This window comes from Nannobrachium achirus (genome assembly GCF_963921795.1).
Source record: "Nannobrachium achirus genome assembly, chromosome: 18".
NCBI lineage: Eukaryota > Metazoa > Chordata > Actinopteri > Myctophiformes > Myctophidae > Nannobrachium > Nannobrachium achirus.
The window spans coordinates 40774682-40802603 of NC_137825.1; the positions used below are offsets into that span (position 1 = coordinate 40774682).

General features: G+C 43.0%; 1 protein-coding gene across 1 annotated transcript in view; it reads right to left on the reverse strand.

The window, feature by feature from the left end:
* fmn2b (formin 2b) overlaps positions 1 to 27922 on the reverse strand; it is a gene marked incomplete at both ends in the record, with an annotated part of 121970 nt that overhangs the window by 62514 nt on the left and 31534 nt on the right. Inside the window, 3 exons of the mRNA XM_080747426.1 lie at positions 14222 to 14309; positions 22792 to 22939; positions 25632 to 26617. Coding sequence (XP_080603552.1) covers positions 14222 to 14309; positions 22792 to 22939; positions 25632 to 26617 — 1222 coding nt within the window. The remainder of the gene's footprint in view (positions 1 to 14221; positions 14310 to 22791; positions 22940 to 25631; positions 26618 to 27922) is intronic.

Genomic DNA, 27922 nt, shown 5'->3' on the forward strand with positions numbered 1-27922 from the left:
TGGAAATGCAAACAACTTCCAGATTTAAAAATCTGGAAATGTTGCCTCAGACCACCAGTACAAAGATTTCTATGAAGTTTCCTTAAGAGCATCATGCTTTCCTTACCTCCTACTCCAAAAAAGTGACAGCTCCAACTGATTTAGAAAAAAACCCTAATCACTGCAAAGAGTGGTCAAATCTAGGTGACAGCGAATGGCCAATGCTCTTCACCTAGGTCAGCAACTACTCAGTTGTCAGGGAAGAGGCATTTAAATTCACAAGTCTCATGAGCGATTGAGAGTAGGATCAAGTTCATTCCGGAGGACAAGTTAACAAAGTGAGACAAAGATTGTGAATTTAAGCTTTATTTCACAGCATGGCTCAGCAAGAGGCTAGCTATATAATAGGGTGTGTAAGTGGGAGGTCACGCCATGTCTTGGCCATCTGGCCAGTGATGTATATCGGACCAGTTACCCATATATGGAGACTCCTGGTATAATACAGTATCTGGCTTAAAGTCCTGTTCGCAATTTGGTGTTAGGGGAGTTTCTCACCTGAACTGAGTCAGTGGGTCCCTAGACATGAAAAATCACAGAGGTGCTCGTCCGCCATAGTGCCAGGAATGGCGCAATGGCCAAATCAAATATGGCTGCCATTGGCTATGATGAAAATCCAACTTTTCTGTTTCTGGGTGTATATGCACATGTAATACCTCTATTTGGACTAATTGTGGTGTGGGGAATTCATTTCTGATATTGTTTTGACCATTTTGGGCGATTTGGACCGCAAAAGGTCATGGTCAAGGTCATTTTGCTATTCCGAAGACCGTGGGCCATAACTTGGCCATTGTTAGGAGTAAAAACAGGTGCAGTAGGTCTAAATCAACTAATGCTGACATGTATAATTCATTTCTGACATTGTTTTGACCATTAAGGATCATCTTGCCTTTGAAATATCAATGTCAATGCCATTTTCTAAAAACGATTTTGTTCATTACTTGCACTTTTATAGTATTTTTTGTAAGTTTGTTACTATTTTATAGTAAGTTTGTTTTGTTTATAACAAAAGACATACTAGTGGGAAATACAACAAGTAAACATCCACATTTAACTTCAAAGGGGGGTTTTAAATGGGTGTTTAAATGAGCAAATAAGACTATTTACAAATAAAAGTGACAAATAAAATCACACAACAAAAGCACACACACAATTAAATAACAATTTCCAAAGTGCACCATATTGGGATTGTGTGCATCCAAGTTAGTATGATGTGTTTTTACAGGATGTATTCAGCAAGGCAGCCATATCCTCGAGAGTCGAAGTGTTCCTTGCATCCGTCCATGTTCCATTGGTTCTAGTCTTTCCTCAGGTTCCTTGGCTGTTGCAAGCAGGTGGCAAGACATGCACTAGAAAGGTGCCTTGTTGGTCTCAGGCAGCAGTTGTACTTCTCTGCTACCAATGCTGTCTTGTTCTGTCAAGGTCTTTGCCTCTCCAAAGTTTGTTAGATATTGTATTCGGTCAGAAGCCATAGCTGCATGCTTAGTCCCCACCTGGCCCATGCAGTCATCTCCAGTTTCCAAGGCATATGTCCCCTGATCACTGTCTTGGCTAGTGGTGCTCCAAGATGAGAGACTGCTTGATGCTGTAGAAGCATGTGCCGCTGCACACCTAGTGCCATACTGCTACCAGATCTACTTAATCCCCAGTGCTTGGAAGTATCACTACGACAACTCTCTGGGGTCCACTCATAATCCTGGCGACCCATTATTCCCTCCATTAGGTTAGGGTTATGGGTAGGTTTAGTTATAATAGGGCCAGTTGACTCCACATGTACCAGCAGCTTGGTGACAGCCTCCTCAATCTAGTTCAATCTTTGGGATCTCTTCACCTCCAGCCCCTTTTGCAGGGAGCCACTCATCATCATCAGAGAAAACAGAGTCGATAGACGCACCCATCCCTCATCAACTTTACACATTCTGGGTGTCTGAGGTGAACAAACAGCTCTCCAGCTGTGTGTTCGGAATATGGTGGCCATTCAAGCTTGTGGCGATGTAGGTAGAACGGCTGCCTTGGAATCTGAAGGTTCCAGGGTCGATTTATGTCTCCTCCTGCTTATTTGTCGAAGTGTGCTTAAGCAAGACACTGAACCCCTAACTGCTCCCGATGAGCACCTTGCATGGTTTCTTGGTGTGAATGTATGTGTGAATGTGTGTGTTAATGGGTGAATGTGAAATACATTGTACAGCGCTTTGGAGAAGAGCGCTATATACTGTAAATGCAGTCCATTTACCATTATCAGCTCTGTTGTCTCTGTTGATGATGTCGCTAGTGGAGAAGAGATCCCAGACATCTTGAATAGGATTAAGGCGGCTGACACCTGGTGCATGTACAGCCTCCATTATAACTAAGCCTATCCCTAACCTTCACTAACCTAATGGTCAGAATAATGGGATGTCGGAACTATGAGCGGACCCCAGAGAGTTGTTGTCTCCTTCACATTACTGCTATACTACACCCCATATTTCCAAGCACTGGGGATGAAGGAGATCTGGCAGCAGTATGGCACTGGTGAGACTCACTTGCACTGCATCAAGCAGTCTCATCTTGGAGCACCACTAGCCAAGACAGTGATCAAGGCACATATGCCTTGGAGACAGGAGATGACTGCATGGGCCAGGTGAGGATTAAACATGTAGTTATGGCTTCTGACCGAGTACAATGTCTAACAAACTTTGGAGAGGCAAAGACCTTGACAGAACAAGACACAGTATTGGTAGCAGAGAAGTACAACTGCTGAGACCAACAAGGCACCTTTCTAGCGCATTTCTTGCCACCTGCTTGAACAGCCAAGGAACCTGAGGAAAGACTAGAACCAATGGAACATGGAACAGGGCATGACATAAAGGCTTGTCCTGTTGTCCGGGACAAGTGCCCATACTATGGAGTGGAGGGAGCAAGGGGGGTCATTAGCCGTCCTTTTGTTATTATTTCAATGTATGAAATTTTTATCCGGACAAGTGACTTTTGTCTCCGGACAAGTGAATGGGAAATATACTTGTCCAAAGGACAACTGCCTCAAAAAGTCAATGTCAAGCTCTGATGGATGGAAGGAGCACTTTGACTTTAGTACACTCCTGCCATGTCTGAAGCAAGACACTCGACACTGATGGAGTTCTGTGCATCATATTTTGCCATGGAACAATGCCAAATCAATCCTGTAAAAACACCTCATACTAACTTGCATGCACACAATCCCAATATGGTGCACTTTGAGGGAAATTGTTATTTAATTGTGTGTGATTTTGTTGTGTAATTTTATTTGTCACTTTTATTCGTAAATAGTCTTATTTGCTCATTTAAACACCCATTTTAAACCCCAATTTAAAGTTAAATGTGGATGCTTACTTGTTGTATTTCTCACTAGTATGTCTTTTGTTATAAACAAAACAAACGTACTATAAAATAGTAACAAACTTACACAAAATACTATAAAAGTGCAAGTAATGAACAAAATCGTTTTTGAAAAATGGCATTGACATTGATATTTCAAAGACAAGATGATCCTTAATGGTCAAAACAATATCAGAAATGAATTATACATGTCAGCATTAGTTGATTTAGACCTACTGCACCTGTTTTTACTCCTAACAATGGCCAAGTTATGGCCCACGGTCTTCGGAATAGCAAAATTACCTTGACCATGACCTTTTGAGGTCCAAATCGCCCAAAATGGTCAAAACAATATCAGAAATGAATTCCCCACACCACAATTAGTCCAAATAGAGGTATTACATGTGTATATACACCCAGAAACAGAAAAGTTGGATTTTCATCATAGCCGATGGCAGCCATATTTGATTTGGCCATTGCGCCATTCCTGGCACTATGGCGGACGAGCACCTCTGTGATTTTTAATGTCTAGGGACCCACTGACTCAGTTCAGGTGAGAAACTCCCCTAACACCAAATTGCGAACAGGACTTTAAGCCAGATACTGGACTAGTACCCATATATGGAGATCCCTGTACTGTATAGGGAGATATGCTGTGGGACCCATGTCTGTCTGAACCAGCCACACAGATATTTGCTGTCTTCCTCCATAAGGTCCTGTTGGATATGGGCTTAATATTGATGACATCAGGGATCTCCATATACAGTATGGGCATGGGCATAAAAGGGATTCTGTTAGAGTGGTTCCCATGACATCACAACATTACAACCCCTTTTATGCCCATACATGCAGATCCTTATCTGAACCAGCCACACCACTGTGATGTCACCTGTTTATGCCCATATATGGAGATCCCTGCTCTGAGTATCTGACATCACTGTGATGTCACAGTGATGTGTCAGGGGAACCACAGTGTCAGGCGTTATCCCTGTTTTGAGTATCAGACATCACTGTGATGTCACCTGTGATGTCACAGTGATGTGTCAGGGGAAGTGTCAGGCGTTAACCCGTATACGGAGAAGCTGTGCCGGTTCTGGCAGTAAACAATACACCTTTACATGTGTTTTTATATATTTTCTTAAAGAAATACACTGACATTTTATAATGTAAGACAAACTTGGATCAGGTTGAAACCTTAAATTAGGGCAAAAATGACTGACAACACAATCTGGCCAAATTAAGTCAGAGATCCACATTGTAGCCACAATGTTCCCATGTGGATCTCAAGCACCACATGATTAGATTTTTTTACGATGGAATCCACAAGGTCAAAGACCAAAGTCACTTGCTTTAGCATTTCATAAGGATCAGGATCATCTATAGCATAAATTAAAATTCACATCTTTCGTCATAATAACATGTGAAATGTTCTTTGTCCTCTAGATTCAAATGCATGAGCAGAGCCTGTGTGTTGATGACATCGCTAAAAGTCGGCAATTGCTCCAGTTAAGGTCAAGTGCAAAGAATGTTAGTACTGGGCAGATCCAATGTGTCAATGTGTGAGTCAACAGTAATATCAAGTCGGTAAATAAAGTTTCAGAAAAGAAAAAAATGGATGCTATATAGAATAGAAAGTGGGGTTAAATATTCTAATGCTGCGTGAACACAGCGTATTCCAGAATGTGATCCTAAACAGGCCTCTTACATGAATGCCAATACGTTTCTGTTTTCGAGGAGGGAAAATTATGAAGGATGAGAAACAAGCTGGGCATAAAGAAGAGAGAGTGAAGGGACAAAGAGAGGGAAGGATATTTTCTGTCGGGTCAATAGTGCAGCGCCATCACACAGTACATGATCGTCCTTAAGGTCTCGTACTGTACATCCCGAAGACCTGCCTAACCTGCAAACTGCACCTCAGTACGTGGGACTGAAACGATCAAATCTCCCTACAAATCTGCGACTGGATGTTTAACAAAAGGGAACCTCCTAATCCCCCTGTAACGGACACACAAATCCAGTGTGTTCAGACCCCGTGTCTGCGGAGCCTAGCAAAACGTATAAACACATTGATTACATGAAAATTAAGTACAAATTCTTCTGGCCCTGGCATAAAATATACACCGACATTCCACCTCAATAGGCCCCTATGGGGCTTGGCTGAGCTAAGATAAATGGAGACAAAGCCTCTCTCACTCCCTCCACCCCTACTTCTCTCACTCTCCCTCTCTCATCCCTTCGTCTGCTGCTTTGACTAAATTCAGTCTACACAGGCAGGACGGAGCGGAGGTCAGAGGTGGACAACAATATAGAAACCTTCATAATCGCTGATTGCCCCACACGGTTTGATAAACAGCTTACAACACAGGTTTTCAAAATGGGCTTGTATTGCACTGTATCTGCAGCTTATACTGTATTAATATATGCACATGTTATATATTCGTTTCATTAACATTCTAATGAAATGCCAATGCCAATTTATCCACGAATTGTGAGCTTCTGAAATAGCAGGATAATGTTTTAAAGCCATTTGGGATTAGGGGGCTGCAGCCAGAGTCTACGGCTATTTGAGGAGCCTGGCATGGACATGTTTGGAACCCCTGGATTACATTACTGATTACAAGGAAAAGTGTGAGACGTGCTGCTCCCCCGGACAGTTGAATTAATGGGCAAATAAAAGCAGAACGTTTTGAACAAAGTGTTCCCATTTTGTGACACTAACAATTATAATGCAATAGCATAGAATGCTTAATGAAGATAAAATAAGTTGTAAATCATTGCTAACTTAAAAGGCTTTAGTTACGGTATGTTTTTCTTTAGTTAGAATGTTTAATTAATCATTCAGACAGATTTCCCCATGAATATCAGGAGAAAGTTAAGAAAAAGGAATCCTGGCTACTGTGAACTGCATGATTACACCAGAGATTTCACTTGGCCCAGGTAAAAGCAACTGAAGGTAATAACATTATTGGCAGGTGTGTTTCATTTAGACGTTTCTGTGTGCCAGCATGAAGTTAACTGTACAGGTGCTGTTCACGCACACTCCTACCATTAATGTTATTACCTTCAGCTGTATAGCTGTCAAGATGTCTGATTTGAATATGGCTTATTAAGAAAAAGTGCTTAACTCATTTCCAAAAACGTCTTTTCATGGGTGTTTAGTTTGTTCAGTGTTTATGCTAGATGGCACTCTTTGCTAACGTATGAGATTTCCTCCATGTTTAGGCCTACTCCTGGTTTATTTCATTTTGGTAAGAGCTTGTATCCATCTACCCTACTCTGTCATTTTTGACAGACATGCTATATTCAACGGCCCATAACTAGAATGGAGGGTCAAAAAAGAAGAATCTGGCAGGCAGAATGTTTTTTTTAATGTACTGTATAGAGGGTAGGCATCATATGCCACTCATCTAGACTGAGTAAAGCAGCATGAAGCATTGAGTTTGGAAGCACTCGTTGGGAAACTCCTCCTGACTCCTCCTCACTCCTGACTCCTCAGGACTCCTGCTGACTTCCATGACTCCTCATGACTACTACTGACTCCATTTTTGAGTGGTGCAAGCGTTCCCATACACAAGTGTGAAGCTATGAATATTTGGGGCATGAGACATATGAGTAGCAACAACTGCTGGCATGGAAGATTAAAGCCGTCAGAGGGTGACCTCTAGTGGAGAGAAGGGACTAAATGGTCTGAGAGTGACGTCATGGAATAAGAATACATCTATCATTCTGATGTCAGGGTACTGATGTCAGAGACTGGCCTGGACACGGAACACCATATATGGGCACAAAAAGAGAGACAGACAGAGAGTTAAGAGATCTCCATATAACGTATTGGCATGGAAGGGACACAGACAGACGGATACAACGGGTTCTGCCCAATGGGTACCGGTCTAGTATATATAGCCTAATGAAATATACTCCTCAAAGGCAACACCCACTTCAAACTGGGTTTGATTTCTGCCACTCAGTAGGCGTTCCCGCATAACTTCAAGGCAAGATGATTTTGTGACGTTGTTGTGAGCTTGTCGATCTGGTATTTTCTTGGAAAGCTTTCCCGGCATACTGATACTGGGGTTTAAGTGTTTAAGGTCATAAGGTATGAACAAAGTCATGCCATGTATATCGTCGCTGCCGGGTGGAAACCAGAGAAATAACCTGCATTCCAATGAATCCAATTAGTTAGAAGCTGTTTTTAATACCTTTCATTGGTTAAATATCATAAAACCCACAGACTTAAACACCTGCACTTTCAAAACATTCAACATTCAACAAGCATTCAAAGATCGGGCACCCGCTGGCCTGGCGAGCCAGGCGCGTACCACGTGGGCTCTGTCTGGGCCTGGTGGCGTTCCTGTCACTCTACACTGTGTACTATCAATAAAGGCAGAAAAGCCCCCCCAAAAGAATTAAGAAATCCGTCACACAGCGATGACTGTACAGGTACTGTAGATGAAAGAATAAAAGATAAAAAAAGGGGTGTTTCTCAAAGCTGCATAAGAAAAACTAAAAAGTCCTATGAGTACATGGGAACACAATAATACAATCACCCAGCCTGCCTGTTCCTGTGAATTTGACAGCATTTTCACTGGTTGAGTAAAGTCAAAACATGCAGTCTCTATAGGGATTTGTGAAAACCTCAAACAATCACTAATGTACACTCCAGCACATGGAAAATGAGAGCGGGGGTTATGTAAATGTGAAGTGGTAAGGCATTGCAGGGAAGAGGAGACCAGTCTCAAAGGGATAGCCCACGTTACTCATGCAAATTGTACAGAAATCTGCAAGCGATTCCGTCTTTCTCTGTTTATAATTTAAATATGGAGGGCAAACAAAGCCACGACAGGCAACGGCTTTGAGAAATATGTCAGGGAATATTCTCCCCACTTGAGGATATTTGTGAGCCAATACGCAACAGTGTGAGACAAGAGCCCAAAAACATGGAAAAGCTCAACATGCAATCTAATTAAGATTTGTTCTACCATTCTACCACGCACTGTTCAAGTTCAAATCTAATATAGTCATTTATGCTATTATTTCCCCCCTAATTTTGTGTTCATGACAATCGTTTTCTGTTCTGCTCTATGCTCACAATTGTTCTGGGATAATATTTCCACAACAGTGCTGTTTACAGATTGCACTCCTCACTGGGCTGTGATAAACAATGAACTTCAAATGTGGTGTGTTCTGTTCATGCAACTTTAGACCAGGTCATTTCACAACCTCTCCCAACACATTTACTATATTCTGGACAATGTTTACTGATGAATGATATATATAAAACAAAAGTTTTTGTCCCAGAGGGGTTCATACCGAATATAGACAGGGAAAACCTCATGATTTCATGCTGTGGGACAATTTCTCGGTTTCCAAATTGACAAAGCTAAATCAAAGCCCTCATTAGGTTATTTTTTTATATTCTTTTATTCATTGTGATGTCAAGAGTTTTTTTTTTTTTTTCAGAGTGGATTTCCTGGGATGCCCTTGAGGAGTTAAGGGCATCTTGGGCCACGCAGCTATAATTATATTTTATCATCTTGCCATGTGGTCCTATATACTCTAATCTCCTTGTATTCCAATTGATTCTGCATGAAAAAGAATACACATTAAAAGTTGATCACTTTCACTCAACCTGTCGTCTGCCCTGTTTTGGGTATAGTATTATAGTTATAGTATGAGTATGTGGTTTTAAAAAATGGCCAATTTACAAGCGGCCAATCTAGCAGCTCACAACAAGTCGTGTTGTGAGCTTATACGGAAGATTGGCTACTGTGTTTTTTTTTCTTACTGTAAGTGGTTAATATCTCCTATGGAACATTAATCATAACCTTATCCATACAGTACACCGTCCTTTGTAATGTGTCTGCGTTTTGTAAAAACAAATTGAGCCTTTTTCCCCCTTTTTTTCCTCTGCTTCTTTATGTTGAGTGTCTGAAAACCATTGTTCCTCGCTGGGAACCTGTCAAATAACTGTCACATAAAACTGGGGATGGGCTGTTTCCCCAATCTGTCGCTGTGCAATGATCTTACCACATGAAGACTGTGTGCTCGATGTGTAACATTTGATGCGCAGCTGTGCTTGGATCAGCTCGTATTCCTGTTTTGTGTTGAAAAGGAGCCATTTACATTTTGGGGTTGTTAGAATATCTTTCTCAAATAATTGTTGCGGTCACTGAAAGGTTAACCCTGGTCCTGACAAGTCGCTTTGCAAAAAGAGTTTTTGAATGTGACCTGCGGCAGGTCACATTCAAAAATAGCAGATCTACAATTCTCAAAACATGTCACTTTGCGCCGCATTTGAGCTTGTGGATCTGCTATTTGATAGTTTTGTGTGACACTGTAGTATGATCAATTAGGGCATTCATCTACGAAAAAAACAAAAAGTTAAAATAGAGGTTTCTGCCTGACAACAATATTTACATTTAACCCATTCCACCTTATGTACTTCGTTGACCAGGGTTCCCAGGGGTCTATCCTTGGCCGATTTATTTTTTTCCCCTCTTTGCCAAAATAACCAATCTTCAAGCTCAGAACGCATCAAAACAATGCACTATGAGCTTGTAGACAAGTACATTTTTGCCAAATGTTCGCAAATTATGACATGCTCTGAATTCGGATGCTTAGGTTCATGTGGGTAAAGTATGCTTTCTGTATTTTTTACATTTGGTCTCATCAATGCACAAAAAAAGAGCAAACTGACACAGCGTAGCAGTGGTTGGTTGAGGTGATAATTACCTATTTGACACATTTTGATAACTCAACAGAGAGTGCAGCTGTTACTGATTAAAAGTTTCAACTGATGGTGGAAGAATTTAACTAAAAAATGAATTTCATAATCCAAATTAAACTGAAATTAAATTAAATTGGAATACATTTTGGTGTACCACATTCACCATTATTAATTTGTTGGATAAAGTTGTTGGTAATTGTTGGAAGTATGTCCTCGGCAATTAACCCCATCCTACTATTAAATAAATACCTAATAAAGCATAAATTATCTTTACAACCATGTTATTTTGAGCTGAAAAGTGTACAAATCTGTGCCAAAACATCGAAGGAGTGTCTTCTCAAAAGTTCAGTTTTTTTAAACAAGTTTCTTTAGGCTGCATTTCCCAAACTGCTGGGTGAATCAACGCAAGTGTCAGCTCATTTCGTAGCTCTGATTGTCTACTTTCCTATACTGAGATAAAATAAAAGAATAAAATGCAAAACCTTTCAATGACCATCTAGTTGCTGTGGTGTGCCAAACATGTGTAGGCTGTCATGTCATGTAAAAGTAGAGGGACACTGGGACCTGCATTTACATTAGTTTACAAAATGAGGGCAGTATTGTCAGTAGTTATCATTGCATCTGTATGCATAGATTACATTTTGGACAGTGATGTTATCGTATTGGCGTGCGTGCGTGCGTGTGGATTTGTTGTGAAGATGTTGATGGGTTATGTAGATGGAACTGAAAGAATAGAATAGATATAGAAATTATGTTATCATGCAGCACTACAGTATGAAACATACAGTTACAGGACAGATACATAGAAAAGGGGGAAAAAGTAACTAAGAATACGAAAAATAGAAGATTTTTTTTTAGTAACGTACAGGGATTTGAATGCGATACCATAATCCAAGAGGAGTTGAGGTTCCTGGCATGACTCTCCATATGAGATATTAACTGGTATAAATATATGTGCATAAATGTATTTTAGGTTAGGAGTGTACAGAAAAAATCTATTGTGGAACAAATCAAATGGCCGATTATGGCCGTTATACGTTGTGTGTGTGTGTGTGTGTGTGTGTGTGTGTGTGTGTCATCATAATTATGGGCCGTAATCTACAAAGAGCAAAAAGAGAAAGGTTCAATCTATCTCCAGTGAAAAGCATTTAGTGCAGTTTGCCTTGGCAGGCTTCTAATTATGATAATGCCAGAAATCCCAGTAGTCCCTGAGCATAGGCGCCAGAGACATGAGAGAGAGAGAGAGCATGAGTCATTAATCTGAGGACGAGGAGGAAGGCCTGGTGGAGGAATGGCCACAAGTGTCACTGTATAGTTTCATGGCTACCAGCACATATCGACAAAGTGTGTGTCTGTCTGTGTGTGTGTGTCTGTGAGTGTGTGTGTGTGTGTGTGTGTGGGGGGGACTCAACTATCCCGCTATATCCCCACTATCATCAACTTATGGAGGGGTATCGCAACGCTTAAAGGCAGTCATTCTCAAATTGGCCCCAGTGAAATGAGGAAATGAGTTTAAACAAACCCGTTTCATTATAAAATATCCAATCTACAATCTCAGAAGATTCATCGTGAGTTTGAATACAATGTTAAGAAACGTGGATATAACCTTAATATTCCCTCCCTGGCACATTTATTTTTTATTTTTTTATGGTTTTAATCGTTGACATGAAAATGTTTGAGAACCATACTCATTCAAGGAGATCAACAGAGCGTGAACACACACCCGTTTCATTATAAAATATCCAATCTACAAGCTCAGAAGATTCATCGTGAGTTTGAATACAATGTTAAGAAATGTGGATATAACCTTAATATCCTCTCCCTGGCACATTTTTTTTATTTTTATGGTTTTAATCGTTGACATGAAAATGTTTGAGAACCATACTCATTCAGGGAGATCAACAGAGCGTGAACATGTGTACTGTATATGTGAGATCATATAGTATCCATGCCTGCGTTTTGGCAGGCATGGACAGCTATAGCTGTTGCAGGGCTCAAAGCTAGGACATTTTGACAGTCTGTCTAATCACCGTAAGCTACTACTGTATGCGGTTCCAGGGTCCTCAACTTTTATGTGACATGACAGCCCTTTCATGTAATGTGTCTGCTAAACTGAAATGTCAAAATAACAGCTGTGTCCGTTTCAATTGACAGTAATAGTTTTTCCTATCGTTCCCTAACCAGTTAAGTTCTATTTTATACTTTCATATATAGCTGGTCTACAAGCTTAACGAGCCATTCGATCGTCTATATTCGCAATTTTTACAACGTTGCTCTGCAGGATTCTATATTCCGTTTGTCAGTGTCTGTCTGCATGTCCAGATTTACGGTAATCTCATAAAACCGCTGGGCCCATCGGCACCAAATGTCTTGGGCACAGTGCCAGTAGGCCACAGAAGTATACTTTAAAGTAAGTATTTTTTATGTTATAATGGAAATCAATTGGGCTCTGATTGGGCTGAAAATGTGGAGTCATACTGTACATATAATAGATGTGTCATAGAATAGATGACTGATGTCACAGTCCCGAGATCCACATGATTAGATTTGTTTTTTATTTGTAAACATAAAAAGAATTATTCAATTACAATCTTCTCCCGGCCCAAAATAGGGAGGCCAGGTTTGGATGGTAGGCGCGTGGGCAGTTAGTTTACAGTGTGCAGTCCGTCAGGGGTCTCCAACGTTTTTCAGGCCAAAGACCCTGCTTAGCTGAGAGAGAGAGAGAGATGAAGCAAGGACCCCCACTACATATTGTATAAAATCGCAGATTAAACCTTTTCATAGATTGACTTGTTTATCAGCAGTGAGAATTATTGTGTAAATGAACGTTTTATTCCTTTAGTTTTTTTGTTTTAGGACATTTGAACCGTCAATACTTGGTAAACTTGACCTTTGGCGCAGTAATTGGTCTGCTCCTTTTTTCATCTACACCAAACCTCCTTGCCGTAAATTAGCGATCTACAAGCCAATCTACAGGCTGTAGTTGTGAGCTTGTAGATCCATTATTTTTGGCTAATGTTCCCGTCAGAATAGCAATGCTAGGGTGCAAGTGATTAATGTTAAAAAAAAAAACCTATCAAAGATTTGGCGGCCCCCCCTGTGGAAACTGAGGATCCCCTAGGGGTCCCGGCCCCCCTGTCGAAGACCCCTGCACTAAAGCCTGCGTGGCATCAGAAGAGAGTCGGAGGACATGACGTTTGCGGTTACGATAGCGGTATCGATAAATGTGCTTCAGGTCACGAACTAGCGCTAAAAACAATGCTATCTGCACGAACTGCCAACGGGGCAGACAAAACAAGACCGCAAAGAACAAGGAGGGTGAGAGAAGGAAAAGAAAGAGAACAGTGACGCAGAATGCTCAAGACAAGATCTGAGAGGAAAGCCCCGGTTTCATACGTTTCATTTCAAACCTCTCTCTCTCTCTCTGTTTGGTCTCTGGTCGAGGTGCAGGGGATGACATGAGGCCAGCCTGCAGCTACGAGTGCATGGAATGTTTCATCTGTTGAGTAATACGCCCATAAATGGCCTAACAGATCTAATCCAGTAACCATTTTTTGTCTAATTTGTTTATCTGGAAAAACTGAAAAAATATTGTACACGTACGCTTGTAAAAATGAATCGATAAACATATCGTCGCTGTCGAGCAAAAACCCCTTATCTTCACATTTAAACTTTTTTTTCGTAATTTAACTCCCTAATTGAGCAAACGAAAGCCTCACACAAAAGTATCAAAAGAAAAGAAAAGCAGATCAACAAGCTTGAAAAGTGGTGCAAAACAGTTTTTCAAGCTTGTTGTTAGATATGCTATTTTTGTTGCTTTTGAATTTGAATCCTGAAAAGTAACAGTTCTGGACATAATGAGGTTTGTGGCCGACAGACGTTTTGTAAAAAGAAAAAAAAAGAAAAAAAGAAAAAAGCCCAACTGAAGGGAAAGCCCCAGTTTCACAGCACATTTAATTCCGACCCCATTTCGTGTGTCGCCTCGCGTCGAGGAGGTTGCCGACACGCGAGGACACCCTGCAGCCAACGAGTGCATCACGGAATGTACTCGTCTGTTCAAATAATTAGCCAATAAATAGCCGCTAAACAGATCCAAGTCGTTAAAAAATGTGTGCCGGTCCTTACCATGCTGAATGTCTTTCATGTCCAGGTGCAGGGAGGACATGAGGATTCCCACTGCCTGAGAGCGCTTGTTGTTAAGGAGCTTCACAACCTGCAACAAGAAAAAAAAGGCATCATGTCAGGAACGTCCGCCATCACGTCACGACCCCAGGAAAGACAACGCGCACACACACACACACACACACACACACACACACACACACACACACACACACACACACACACACACACACACACACACACACACACACACACACACACACACACACACACACACACACACACACACACACACACACACACACACACACAAAATCCTGAGTGTTCGTTTTAACTGGTAAATCATGGAACCAAATGGACCAGATGTCACGCCGGCGTTGGGTTGGCTAATGGGGGATCCTAATAAAAACAAACAAAAAGGAACATCTTCATTCAACATTCTACGTTGGCGTCCCGAGGAATAACCTCATCTTTTCACAGCTGTATACAGTATGGTGGAAAGAAGAACGACTAGGAGAAGACACAGGAAACAGGATTATCACAAACCTGGCCCAAGCCAAACTGAAGGGAGAAGCCAAGAGAATGCTGTCTAGAACAAGTCAACTATAAAGGCATGGGTTCCCGGACGCTTTAGCTCCAGACCCAGAATAGAAACTTTATGTCTCACCGGGACCCAAGCTAGTGATGATACGTTGTGTTGTGAGCTTGTAGATCGGCCATTTTCACTACTTCTTAAAATTTTTAATCATGGGATTCCTTTGAAAGACTTTGATTGATTCTTTGAAGATGATGTCTTTTGTACTGAAATGAATGCACACAAGGTACTGATGTAGTCAATTACATGTGAAAACAGCAAACGTACTCACATGTTGCACAACCGACCTTGTCATTTCAAAAAACTATTCTTTGAAAATGTAATAAAAGTGAAATATTTCAAGCTACGAATTTCCTGTAAGGAAACCGCTCCAAAGGGTGACCTCATAGCAGGGTCGTGCACACACATTTGGGAGGGAAGCAGTGATCAGGAGTAGAAAACTTGGGATCCCCTCTAGGGATGGGACGATATGAAAATGTCATATGACGATTATTGTGACCAAAGAAATCGCGATTTACGATATTATTGTGATAATCAAAATCCGTCATCCTGGGGCGGAACATTTGCCAAAAAAATAGCAGATCTACAAGCTCATAACGTGTCCAAGACATTTGATAGAGAGTGAGACAAAGACTGTATCAAGTACATATATCATAAGTACCTTTTACCAATTATAGAGGGTTTAAGTGGTACTGGATATGCAGCTCGGCAAATAAAAGGTGAATTGATCGCAGTGCATGACGGAGGACGATATCACGATAAATTAAATCTCCTGAACGATACGATTATCGTGAGTGTTTTTTATCACGATAAACGATAATATCGCGTATAGTCCCATCCCTGCAACAAACTAGCACCTACAGTATACTAGCCTTTTTCAAAATTCTAGATTTTTTTTCTTCTTTGAGGTTCAATAGGTGCTGTGTGCACACGTCAAAATATCATTACGACTGTAGGTTGCAGTTTACTATGAAACCCGGCAGATCCTGTCTGTACCCGAGTCAGTGGGTAACGCCTCAATGACCTGTTGTGACATGACATTGTTAACTCCATGACCAAGACAGCCTGTTTTGGCAATGATACTGTATATGGAGAGGAGATATTAATATTAAGCCAATATTTGGCAATGCCCATATATGGACACTCCGTATGGCCAAGACAGAATTCATTTGCAAATCAAGACTGCTGAAAATCACCACCTGGATATCCATATACAGTATGAAGATCACAACACCGACCTCATCAAACCCTGGATATAAATACATGGGGATGACTGGATCATCACTTAGATTTCCATATATGGAGCTAGCTAACCTCATCTGATTCCCAGATAATGCCCTGTTCGGGAAACTGCACTAATAAATCCCTTTTATGCCCATCAATATTAATCCTATTAATCCCTCCCTATAATACATTGCTTGAAAAGGACAAAAAATCCATTATCTCAACATAGATCAAAATAAAGGATTTATAATATAGAAATGTTGACAGTCTAACCATTATATTTATGCACTCAATATTTGGCACATAGACCAAATATTGAGGGTCCATTGGCCAATTTGGCCATAAAGCTATTTCAGCAGACACCATGAAGCATGAAGTGCTCCACAATCCCCTGGTACACGGCTACATTGACTCTGGACTTGATGAAACACACTGGACCAACACGAGCAGATGACATATGGCACCCAAAATCATCACTGACTGTGGAACAATTCAGAGTAGTCATCTACCAGGAGATTTTAGAGCACTTCATGCTTTATACTGTATGAGATGCTAATTCGCTTTTTCCAGCAGAACGTGGCACCTCCTGCCCACAGTGCCAAAACCACTGGTAACTGGTTTGCTGACCATGGTATTACTTTTTGGCCAGCCAACTCGCCTGACCTGAACCCCATAGAGCAAGGGTCTGCGAGGCGTTGTGAGCTTGTAGATCGGCTATTTTCAGCAAAGAGGTTTGGTGTAGAGGGGAAAAAAGAGCAAACTAAGTACAGAGTGATAGGTCAAGTTTATTAAGAATTGACGGTCCAAGTGGTTAAATATCAGAATCCAAAATACACAGATGAATGTGCTGTCAAACGATTAAACTATATGGAATCTACGAAAAGGTTGTGGGGGTCCCTGCTTCATCTCTCTATCAACTAAGGGGTCCTTGGCCTGAAAACGTTGAAGACCCCTGCCATAGAGAATCTATAAAAGAGGAAGATGAGACACCAGACCCAACAATGCTGACGATCGAGCTGAAGGCTAACTAACATCAAGGCATCCTGGGCTTCCATAACACCTGAACTGTGCCAGTTACTTCCACATCACGCCGCTTCCAGATCCCAACCCTAATCATCGCTCGCACCAGTCAGTATGCGTCTCCCGGTGAGGCAGAGTAAAATACTGAAAACACACTTCTTACACCGTATTTATACTTGTTTGCGTGGCAGTGTCTTGCACAGAAAAAAGCCTATTTAAAGCTCAACCTGTCACGCTGGGAGGTGTCATTAGCTTGTAGATTTGCTTTTGTCTGCGTGAGACACATTTCACAACCAAGTCTAAATCAAGGCTTTATTTTCTGTATAGGCGTGCAATCTCGATACCTGAAATGCACTGCAACGCTGCCGAAGGGCGCGGGACCCGTTACGTTCCCATGTCCCAAACCAGTGACCCGGCACAGATCAAAGCTGAGGTCAGTGTTGGCCGATCATTAAAAACATGGACACAACAAAAAAATGTAATTAAAATGTAAACAGAGATGACAGCTGGAAACCTAAGACTTACGTCTTGTGATCGTATGATTGCGAGTTTTAATAGAGTCCATTCGCACATCAGGCAGCAGCTGTTAGATCTCCTGTCTGTGAATGAGTGAGAATGAGAGTGTTTCTGCTTGATTAAATAATTAGCTTGGATTTCCATGTCAGGGCCGGACAGGCCGAATGGAAAGGGTAATATAGGGTCAACTGAACTGCAGTGTGTGCAGTGCACGGCTGAGCGAAGCATTGTGTGTATGTTGGCATGAGTATCATCTATGCGTGCAGTCGTATTGGCCGAGGCGTGTGCGTACTTTATGCGCGGGTCATGGACGTTAACATGTGCTGTAAAATCGCATTTGACTGACACGCTACAGTGTGTGTGTGTGTGTGTGTGTGTACACTACATAAGCATAGCCTTCCTCTCTCGTGTACAGAACAAAACCTATTCTCTCTCAGTCCAGTCATGTTTTCAGATGTCTATCAAAGCTCTGGACAATGGTCATTCTGACAGAACAACCAGACCTTCATCACCACCACAATGGGTTTAGTACAGTGTAGATGGTATTCTTAACTATATGAACTCTAGGGTCCCCCTTTTCTGGGGGTGCTCCTGGTGCTCTCCACCAAACAGACTATAAGAGACTCTTTCCAAGTCGTTCAGACTGGCAGTCTGTGGTATTTAGTTGGCACAGACTAAGCACAAACTGTAGTCAGCTGAAAGAACATTGTTTTTGCGCTTTTTGCGGCGGCTAGAGAGGACGACAAACGACTGAACATGGTCAGTTCTTCATCAACGGGTCCCGACCCGTCGGTATGGCTTTATCGATGGCAAGCTTTCCAACTTGGAAAGCTTGCCTGCATCGGAGCAGCGTAGAGCTACCTTAAGGATACAGGGGTTAAGGCCACCTGTGACGTGTGTTCTGCTGTTGCAGTGTGTAAATGGTTGAACGCGTACATTGTGAGTGGTCGGAAAGATTAAGAACATACTGTAGATTACATCATCAAAATCTGGATTAATAGTGAGTTGTGTTTATATACACATCAGGCCACAGCTGTATGACTGACCCAATCCAACCGATAAACAGTTGGACCCTAGCACCGGATAAAAATATTTATGTGAGAAAAATCATAATCACTTTGAATTGTCAATCTGGTTGGAATGGGTTACACAGCGGTCTCTGCAACAACCGGCTGTTGGGGAATCTGACTGAGGACCTTTTGCTTTGCACAGTAACAGGAATTTAACCAATCTTCCACCTTCCCACATCACAGACTCCGCGGCGGCTATTAATGGTTATGACATATTTCCTCTAGGGTTAACCTGTTTCCTATGGCCGCAGCGCCCTGTACAATGACAACAAAGAAAAACAGCATTATTTTCCACTATCAAAATAAAAGCCTTCCTGGTAGGAGCAATTTAGTAGAGAAAAAAAATAAGGATTTCCAATTATTTCAATCAGTTAGTGTCAGGGAAAAGGGTTAGGGAAGAAGGAAATGCTTGTGTGCCCACGCACGCACACACGTGTGCGCACGAATTTGCGCGCACGCACGCACACACGCACACACACACACACACACACACACAGACAGTACTCAAAGTAAGCATTTCACATCAAAAGGAGAGCCTCTCCACCAGGCTATTCACAAGGTTAATCGCCGAAACAACTAGAAATTCCTAAAACACTATTTGGCAACTCAAAATTGCATCCAGATTTACCACACACACAAAAAAAATTGCAAAACACACCAGTCGGCATAAAAAAAGACTCCGGCGGTGGGACAGCGATAGTTCAAAGGAGACACAAAAGAATGCTCTGAAACGCACGCGACAGACTAAACCGCCGACTTAATGAAATGTTATAAAAGTTAACTGCAGCCAAATAGCCCCATAATCAGATAATAATCATGGAGGAAACAATACAGAGTGGGATGGAGAGATGGAGAGAGAGAGAGAGAGAGAGAGAGAGAGAGAGAGAGAGAGAGAGAGAGAGAGAGAGATTATAAAATGGATGTTGAAGAAGGCAAAGGGGGCGAGAGAGACGAACAGAGAATTGATGATTGAGCAAGAGAAGAAAGAGAAAGATGGAAGGGGGTGTGTTTGTCGGGGGGTAGAGATAACACAGAAAAATACAAAGGGAAAATGGACAGAGGGACAGAGGAGAAGAAGAAAGAAGACAAAAGTGAGGGATCAGCAGAAAGTGAGAGAGAGAGTGACTTAAGCCCAATTTTTATATTGTTTTCTAGACTGTATCGCCAGGGCGAAATACAGCCGACCTACAAGCTCACACTGTGTCACGGACACGATACAGTGTGAACTTGCAGGTCGGCTATTTTCGGCCGTACAGCGGTGCATGCTGAATTCACCCTTTGTCAAGTCCCGCCCGTTGTCCCGCCCCTCTTCACACCCATTGGTTGCTTTGTCTTGGTGGGACACTCGGTGGGACACTCCATCCACTACCATTTTAATTCAGTTGTTTCGTATTGTTATTCTGTGTGTTCAAGTCTAATTTCAAACTTGGTTTCAGTAAAATGGAGCTGCTCAGTGGCAGTATAGTGACTCAGCATGTTTTTAAATGTTTTTATTTCTCCAAAAATTATGTTTTAGCTAATTCAGCATAAAAAAGACGGAACCAGGGCGGGACAAGGCAAATAGAGCCTGCTGGTTGGTCAGTCAGGGACCAACCAGAAGGCTAACAAAGAATTAGGGCAATGTTAGAGGTGCACGTGTGGGGAGGAATCCAGTGAAACCGCGTCGTGTTTAGGAGAGCCTTGTAAAATAAATAAGCTCTACATTAGTGGAGACCCTGGTCTGTCTGCCATCTACCACGGCAATGCATCATGGGGGAGGGGGAGAGCGCTTTTAAATGTGCCTCTCCGGGCCCCGTTTCACTTAAGGACTCACAAATATTATGGAATCGACTTCAAAAGTTGGAAAACCTCCCCATACGACCCCCTCCAAAAAAGAAGGGGAAAAATAAATAATCACATACATTGACAAAAAGTACCATCGCACACTGCAGCCTTTCAGTATTGAGAGTTGAGACCTATTTATATTTCGTCACACAATGGTGTTGTGCAGCGAAAATATGCGATTTGGAAGCTCACAATGCATCGCAGCACCATGTACTGTAGATCCTTTTTTTCTTTTACCATTTTTGACATTTTCAGAAAAAGGATTCGCCTACTTTGATGTGACACAGCCAAAATAGGAAGACGCCAGGTTGAAAGTGTTAACGCACCAAGTAGAAAGGTGAGAGGCGTCAGTGTCACTAGATCGACCCCATCTTTCAAAACCCATAACCATTATACTGTTTCCATTAGGCGTGCACAACCGATATGAAAGCAACGAGTTTATGCCAATACGTGCATGTTGATGCGAGTCCCTGTGCGAGCGAGAGAGGATGCAGCTGTAGAGCGGGGGGGGGGAGCGGAGGAGGAGGAGGGGGGGGGCGGGTGTCGGGACCGATGGAAGACTTTCTTCTGTGTAGCAAAAAGCCACAGACGCCAAAACACCTCCGAAACAGCCAGCGTCAGTCCCTCCCTCCCTCCCTCCCCCCTACTCCTGGTGCTCACTCAGACATGTGGATATACACATGAGCAAAGCAGACAAATAGGAGACCTGTAAAAGTGCATCCATAACGTACGTGTGACATGAAATAGGTTGAACAGTCTACTGTATGTTTGCAAGTATAATCTAGTTCAAGGGTCTTCAACAGGGTGTCTGGGACCCCTCGAGGGTCCTCAGAGTTACTACAGGGGGTCCTCCAAATCTGTGTGTGATATAAACTTTTTTCCTCCTTTTTGAGTGGTGGTCTCAGTGGGTGGCTGCAACGCACAACGTTTTTTCACTCTCTCTGATGATGCACGCAGCGTGCAACTCCTGTGTGTGTGTGTGTGTGTGTGTGTGGCTGCTCGCGCTAATGTTGCAGCCGGAGACAACTCTGAGCATGGAGAAAAGTCCCACGCTGAGGTAAACGCAATGTTGTGGTTTCATTGGAAGTGGCGTGCCGCTGAATGGAGCTCCCTGCTTGTGCTCCCACTACTTTACCTCGCATTGGATTTTTATTTTTCGGCGCTGTTGTGTGCACTCTGCACTGCAGCTCCGTCCGTCCGTCCGTCCGTCCGTTCAACACACATCACCCAAGTAAATCCTGGCTTATACTTCTTCATCACGGCGTGTTCCGTGACAAAATGTGGCTGATCTACAAGCTCACAACGCCTCGCATCCGCGACGCGTTGTGAGCTTGTAGATCTGCTATTTTCCAGGCGCAGAAACTTGCAGCGCAGCGCACGTTATTATTTGTATTATTTAATAATCTAACATAGCCTACTATTTAAATACTTTCACAAGCCACATTGTGGCTTAATATTCACATTAAGGGTAACAAGCAGGCACGCTGCATGCACTGCACATTAGAACAAGTTTGCTTTTGAGTGTAAATCAGTGGATTCCTCAAAGAAAAAGAAAAGAGGGGAAAAAGCGTCGGAAATATAAGGTTCGGGCCTCGGCGCGGGTCGGACGCATTTTAATGATTAATGCTCCGACGTCGATTCGGGTCGGACAAAAAACTGTCGGACACGACCCACGGGTTCGGAACGGACAGAAATCTACAAGCTCACAATGCGTCCACCCGTCCATCATTAGCCGAGTTTCTTAAAGCAGGTCAAAATAATAATAAACAAATAATAGTTGGAAAAAAGCGGATTTAAGCTCACAATGCGTCCGTCCGTCCGTCCGTCCGTCCGTCCGTCCGTCCGTCTGTCTCCCGCCACTGTTGAGCATGAGCAACCTTGCAATCCATGTATTTGACTCTTTTTATTTGACTATTTTTATTTGACCACCACTCAGTTCACAAGGTGTGATTTTTTTTATATGAACCGCTTGAACCCTAGTGTCCATATTCGGAGAACTTAAGCCGAAAATAGCAGATTTTCACAATAGAACCGTGTTCTACAAAATGTAATTCCTCAGTGCTCGTCAGGGTGGGGGGTGGGGTCCCTAGTTAAAATATGATTATTTTGGGGGTCGCAGCCTGAAAAGGTTGAGAACCACTGGTGTACATCATGTCAACAGAGGCAGTGCGAGGCTGCCAAAGGATGGAGATGGAAAGCGAGGAGAGGGAAACAAGGGAAGATAATTTCTCATTCCCTTCTGAATGAATAAGAAAGAATGAGGAGAAAGGGAAGAGGAAGTTGAAAGGAGTTGGACCAGGGAGCAGGTTCTCACACACGCTGACCTGCTTGGCCTTGGTCTTGGTGATGGTGTCCGACAGTGGCTTCTTCTTCTCCTTCACCGCCGTCTTGGAGAACAACTCAGCGAACTCCTGGAAGTCCATGTCTGTCGGCTCGTCAATGTTCTCCCACACCAACGAAGAAGACACCTCTCTGAGACAATGCAAAGCAGAAACAGAAGTTAAAAGTAGCCATGATAGAAGTAGCCATGAGAGTCAGAACATGCTATGAAATAATTATGGATTACGGTGAAATACTACTACAACTAATAATAGGGGTAATAATAATAATAATAATATCTCCGATTTAGAGGGCCGTTTTCTGAAATTTGAATCCAGTTACAAATGATAGTTTTCTTTGAATATTAGTTTCATTGCCTTTATTGGGTAGCGCAGTATAGACTATAGAGAGACAAGAAACAAGTAGTAGGGCAGGAGAGAGGGGTCTACCAGCACCCCAATGACATGTTTTCGAAACCTGTTTTTTTTGGACCGTTATGATGTCTAGTTATGATTTCTGCTTGTTGCCGTCGCCAACTAATGTCCCATGGGGTTCATTTTTAACCTTTTCTCACAACTATTCCCGATCTGAACCATACAATGGTCATAACAGAAAATGCCATAACGCTTGATGTAAACAACCTACAGGGACAAATGAACACACTTTTCTATATGATTTTGACCCAGGGAATTCATTAAAGTGGTTATTTTTAACATTTATGCACATCTTGACCCTATTTCAGGACAGAAACGGTGAAAAATAACCCAAAAATGTTCAAAACACGTCTATACTTCTCTTTGTACAGATAAATTAAGGTGTATTCTTTTGATACCACAGGTTTTTTAGGACCCTTATGATGTCTAGTTATGATTTCTGCTTGTTGCCGTGGTCAACTAATGTCCCATGGGGTTCATTTTTAACCTTTTCTCACATATCCCCAATTAGTGTGGGGATTTAGGGGAGCAAATGCTAATTTCGTGCAATTTTGACTTAAAGCGTGAAATTTTGCACAGATGTAGCCCAGGGCTTGCTCTAATGATTTAGCTAGGGCGCCCGAGTCTGCGACCTTCGGGGTCGCCACAGCGGTCAAATCAAGTTGGGCTTCCATTGACTTTCAATACAGGAGGAAAATACCCAGAAAAAGATTTTTTTTCTGGGTATTTAAGGAGGATCTGAGGGGTCTAACTAGGGGTTTGTCATGATGCTGAATCCATTGCAGGCATTTGTTTTGCACAAAAAACATTCTGTGGGCTAGAAATGGCCTCAGAAAACAATACACGTATGGGTGAGTATTCATGTTAGTCGGAGGCCTTAGGGTTTTTTTTTCTTGTGCTAATCAGTCTAAAAGTTCAAAATTTTGCACAGATGTAGCTCAGGGCATGTTCTAATGATTTAGCAAGGGCGCCCGAGTCTGCGACCTTCGGGGTCGCCACAGCACCCACACAACTCTGAAAAGTGATGACTCATCACTTTTCATCACTAAAGTCGATGGGAGCCCAACTTGATTTGGCCGCTGTGGCAACCCCGAATGTCGCAGACTCTGGCGCCCTAGTTAAATCATTAGAGCATGCCCTGAGCTACATCTGTGCAAAATCTTGAACTTTTAGACTGATTAGCACGAGAAAAAAAAACCCTAAGGCCTCCGACTAACATGAATACTCACCCATACGTGTATTGTTTTCTAAGGCCATTTCTAGCCCACTGAATGTTTTTTGTGCAAAACAAATGCCTGCAATGGATTCAGCATCATGACAAACCCCTAGTTAGACCCCTCAGATCCTCCTTAAATACCCAGAAAAAAAATCTTTTTCTGGGTATTTTCCTCCTGTATAGAAAGTCAATGGAAGCCCAACTTGATTTGACCGCTGTGGAGACCCCGAAGGTCGCAGACTCGGGCGCCCTAGCTAAATCATTAGAGCAAGCCCTGGGCTACATCTGTGCAAAATTTCGCGCTTTAAGTCAAAATTGCACGAATTTAGCATTTGCTCCCCTAAATCCCCACACTAATTGGGGATATGTGAGAAAAGGTTAAAAATTAACCCCATGGGACATTAGTTGACCACGGCAACAAGCAGAAATCATAACTAGACATCATAAGGGTCCTAAAAAACCTGTGGTATCAAAAGAATACACCTTAATTCATCTGTACAAAGAGAAGTATAGACGTGTTTTGAACATTTTTGGGTTATTCTTCGCCGTTTCTGTCCTGAAATAGGGTCAAGATGTGCTTAAATGTAAAAAATAACCACTTTAATGAATTCCCTGGGTCAAAATCATATAGAAAAGTGTGTTCATTTGTCCCTGTAGGTTGTTTACATCAAGCGTTATGGCATTTTCTGTTATGACCATTGTATGGTTCAGATTGGGAATAGTTGTGAGAAAAGGTTAAAAATGAACCCCATGGGGTATTAGTTGGCGACGGCAACAAGCAGAAATCATAACTAGACATCATAACGGTCCAAAAAAAACAGGTTTCGAAAACATGTCATTGGGGTGCTGGTAGACCCCTCTCTCCTGCCCTACTAAAGAGCTCACAACACGTGTTGTGAGATTGTATATTGTCCATTTTCACTATTTAATTAAAAACAAGGATTCAAATTCATAAATAGCAAAAGTAGGAGATAGACAAGCTCAAAACACGTTTCAAGCCGCGTTTCAAGCCCGCGGATCTGCTACTTTTGATGCTTTTGTGTGACGTAGTTGTATCAAGTAGGGCATTGATTTACAGTATGGGGGGAAAATACACAAAAAGTTAAGTTATGGAGATGTAGACGTGGCACATCCCCCACACAGCAACAAGGTACTGTACGTGTGCACACAGTCATACATACTGTGATGCTCCTACCTCTTTGTGTGCAGCTGTATCCTGGTCCAGTACAGGGGTTTCATGGGCCTGGGCGGCTCCACCACCGCCTTCCTGGGGGGCTTCTCGTGCGCCACGCCGCCCAGGGCATAGAGGCCCAGGGGCAGGGGAGGAGGCAGGAAGCCCAGGGCCCCGGGAGGAGCTGGGAGCCCCGGGGGAGGAGGGGGAGGCGGGGGCCCACAGCCAGGTGGCGGGGGAGGAGGAGGCGGCGGGCCCCCCATTCCAGGTAGCGGGGGTGGAGGCGGCGGGCCCCCCATTCCAGGTAGCGGAGGTGGAGGAGGAGGTCCGGTAAGGCCGCCCGGTAGAGGAGGTGGTGGTGGGGGTGGTGGGGGCGGAGGGCCCGACATGCCTGGCAAAGGAGGAGGCGGCGGCGGCAGGGCTGAGCCTGGGGGCAAGGGGGGCGGTGGGGGAGGCGGAGGCATTGCACCTCCTGGTAATGGAGGAGGAGGAGGTATTGTGTGTCCTGGAAGAGGTGGTGGGGGAGGGGGAGGTGGCATGGCCGCTCCGGGGGGGAGTGGCGGTGGCGGGGGTGGGGGCGGCATCCCGCCCGGGACGGGCGGCGGCTGCTGTTGGCATGCGCACTTAAACTCCGCCTGCACCGCTTTGGGCGAGGTGGGCACGGGCACGCTCAGCTCGCCAGTCCGATCTGCCGCGTCCGCCGCACAAGGCACTCTGAACCTAAAGCTCTCGTCCATGGGCGAGGTCTGGACCGACTTGGCTTCCAGGCAGTCCACCATGGCCGTCTCCGTCTGCAGGTGCACGTCACACACGGCCCTGAGGAGGCCATCGTCGCCTCCGCACTCCTGGTCCCGGGTGCTGGCGGTCGCGGCGCTTTCCCTGTCCGGCAGAGGGGGCAGCTTCTCGAGCTCGGCGATCTTGGTCCTCAGGTCTTCGATGGTTTGCTCTAGCTGCTGGATGACGTTGACGTGTTCCACTTTCAGTTTGACTGTCTTTAGCGAGCAGTCGTCCTGGAAATAGAGAGAGAGAAGGAAGATTTTGAGGATGTTGAGACATAATTAGAAAAAGAGACAAGTTGCTATAGGGCTGGGCGATTTTACTGGGTGATTTTTCGGTTAATGAATGATTGTTAAAAAGAAAGAAAAATTGGAGATCTACAACTTCACAACATGTCGCATTGCAATAGATTGCAATTTTCTCTACTGCGCTACCATTGTACAACAAAGTCTAATCCAGGTTTAAGTGGTTAATCAGACTAATCGGTTTATTTGATTATAAAAAATCTATACAAATGTTTGATTTGATTTTTGATTTCAAATTTTGATTGAAAAATAACTTTATAAGACAGTTTCTGGTTCTAAATATCGGTTTTCATATATTTGCAAATAATTTCCTAACCCTAGAACTTGCATTAGAATAGTTTATTTAAACTTCATGTAATACATAACAACAACCTCTTCAAAATAAATAACACTAGCTCTTACCCGTTCAAAGATATGAGCTCCAAAATTATGTGCAGTGTGTGGGTTATGGGATGTGCACTGTGCACACAGTATATGAGGGATGGAAAGTAACTTTAACTGGTGCTTGCATGATGTAGGAGCATCAATGTAAGAAACCCGTTTTGTTTAATGGCTACAGAGATACTGTCCCCCCCCCCCCCCCAGCCCGCCCGCCCGCCCGCCTGCACACACACACACACACACACACACACACACACACACACACACACACACACACACACACACACACACACACACACACACACACACACACACACACACACACACACACACACACACACACACAGAGCTGGTTAAACATTTTGCCTCATGCTAAATGCAGAATAGATGTGCCTCATGCTAGATGCAGAATAGATAGTAGATACACCATAAAAATGCTAATATACAGCATATGATTTGTGAAAGTGACAAACGGGCTTCACAGTTATGTCAGGTGTGTTCATATGCTAATGGTGATGCGATTTCAGATCAATTGCTCCAGCCACTGAGGAGAAACGCTGTTTCAGACAGACACTCACTCAGACATTCGCAAAATTATAGTATAGATGAGCAGAAAAAAAGGGATAATATGATCTTAAATTTTGCCTTTTTGGTAATGCTTTAAGGCCCAAGGGCCAAGCCACTGGAATACAAATGTACTGTACTAGTATAACATCCCAAAGGATTTATGGGAAAATCAACTACACTTTTGCAAGACTATGAAATTTCACTTTGCAACCATGATGTTAAGAAAAGGGGCATTCCATGGTTTCTTCAGTCCAGGACCAAACTTTTATAAATGTATTCCTTAAT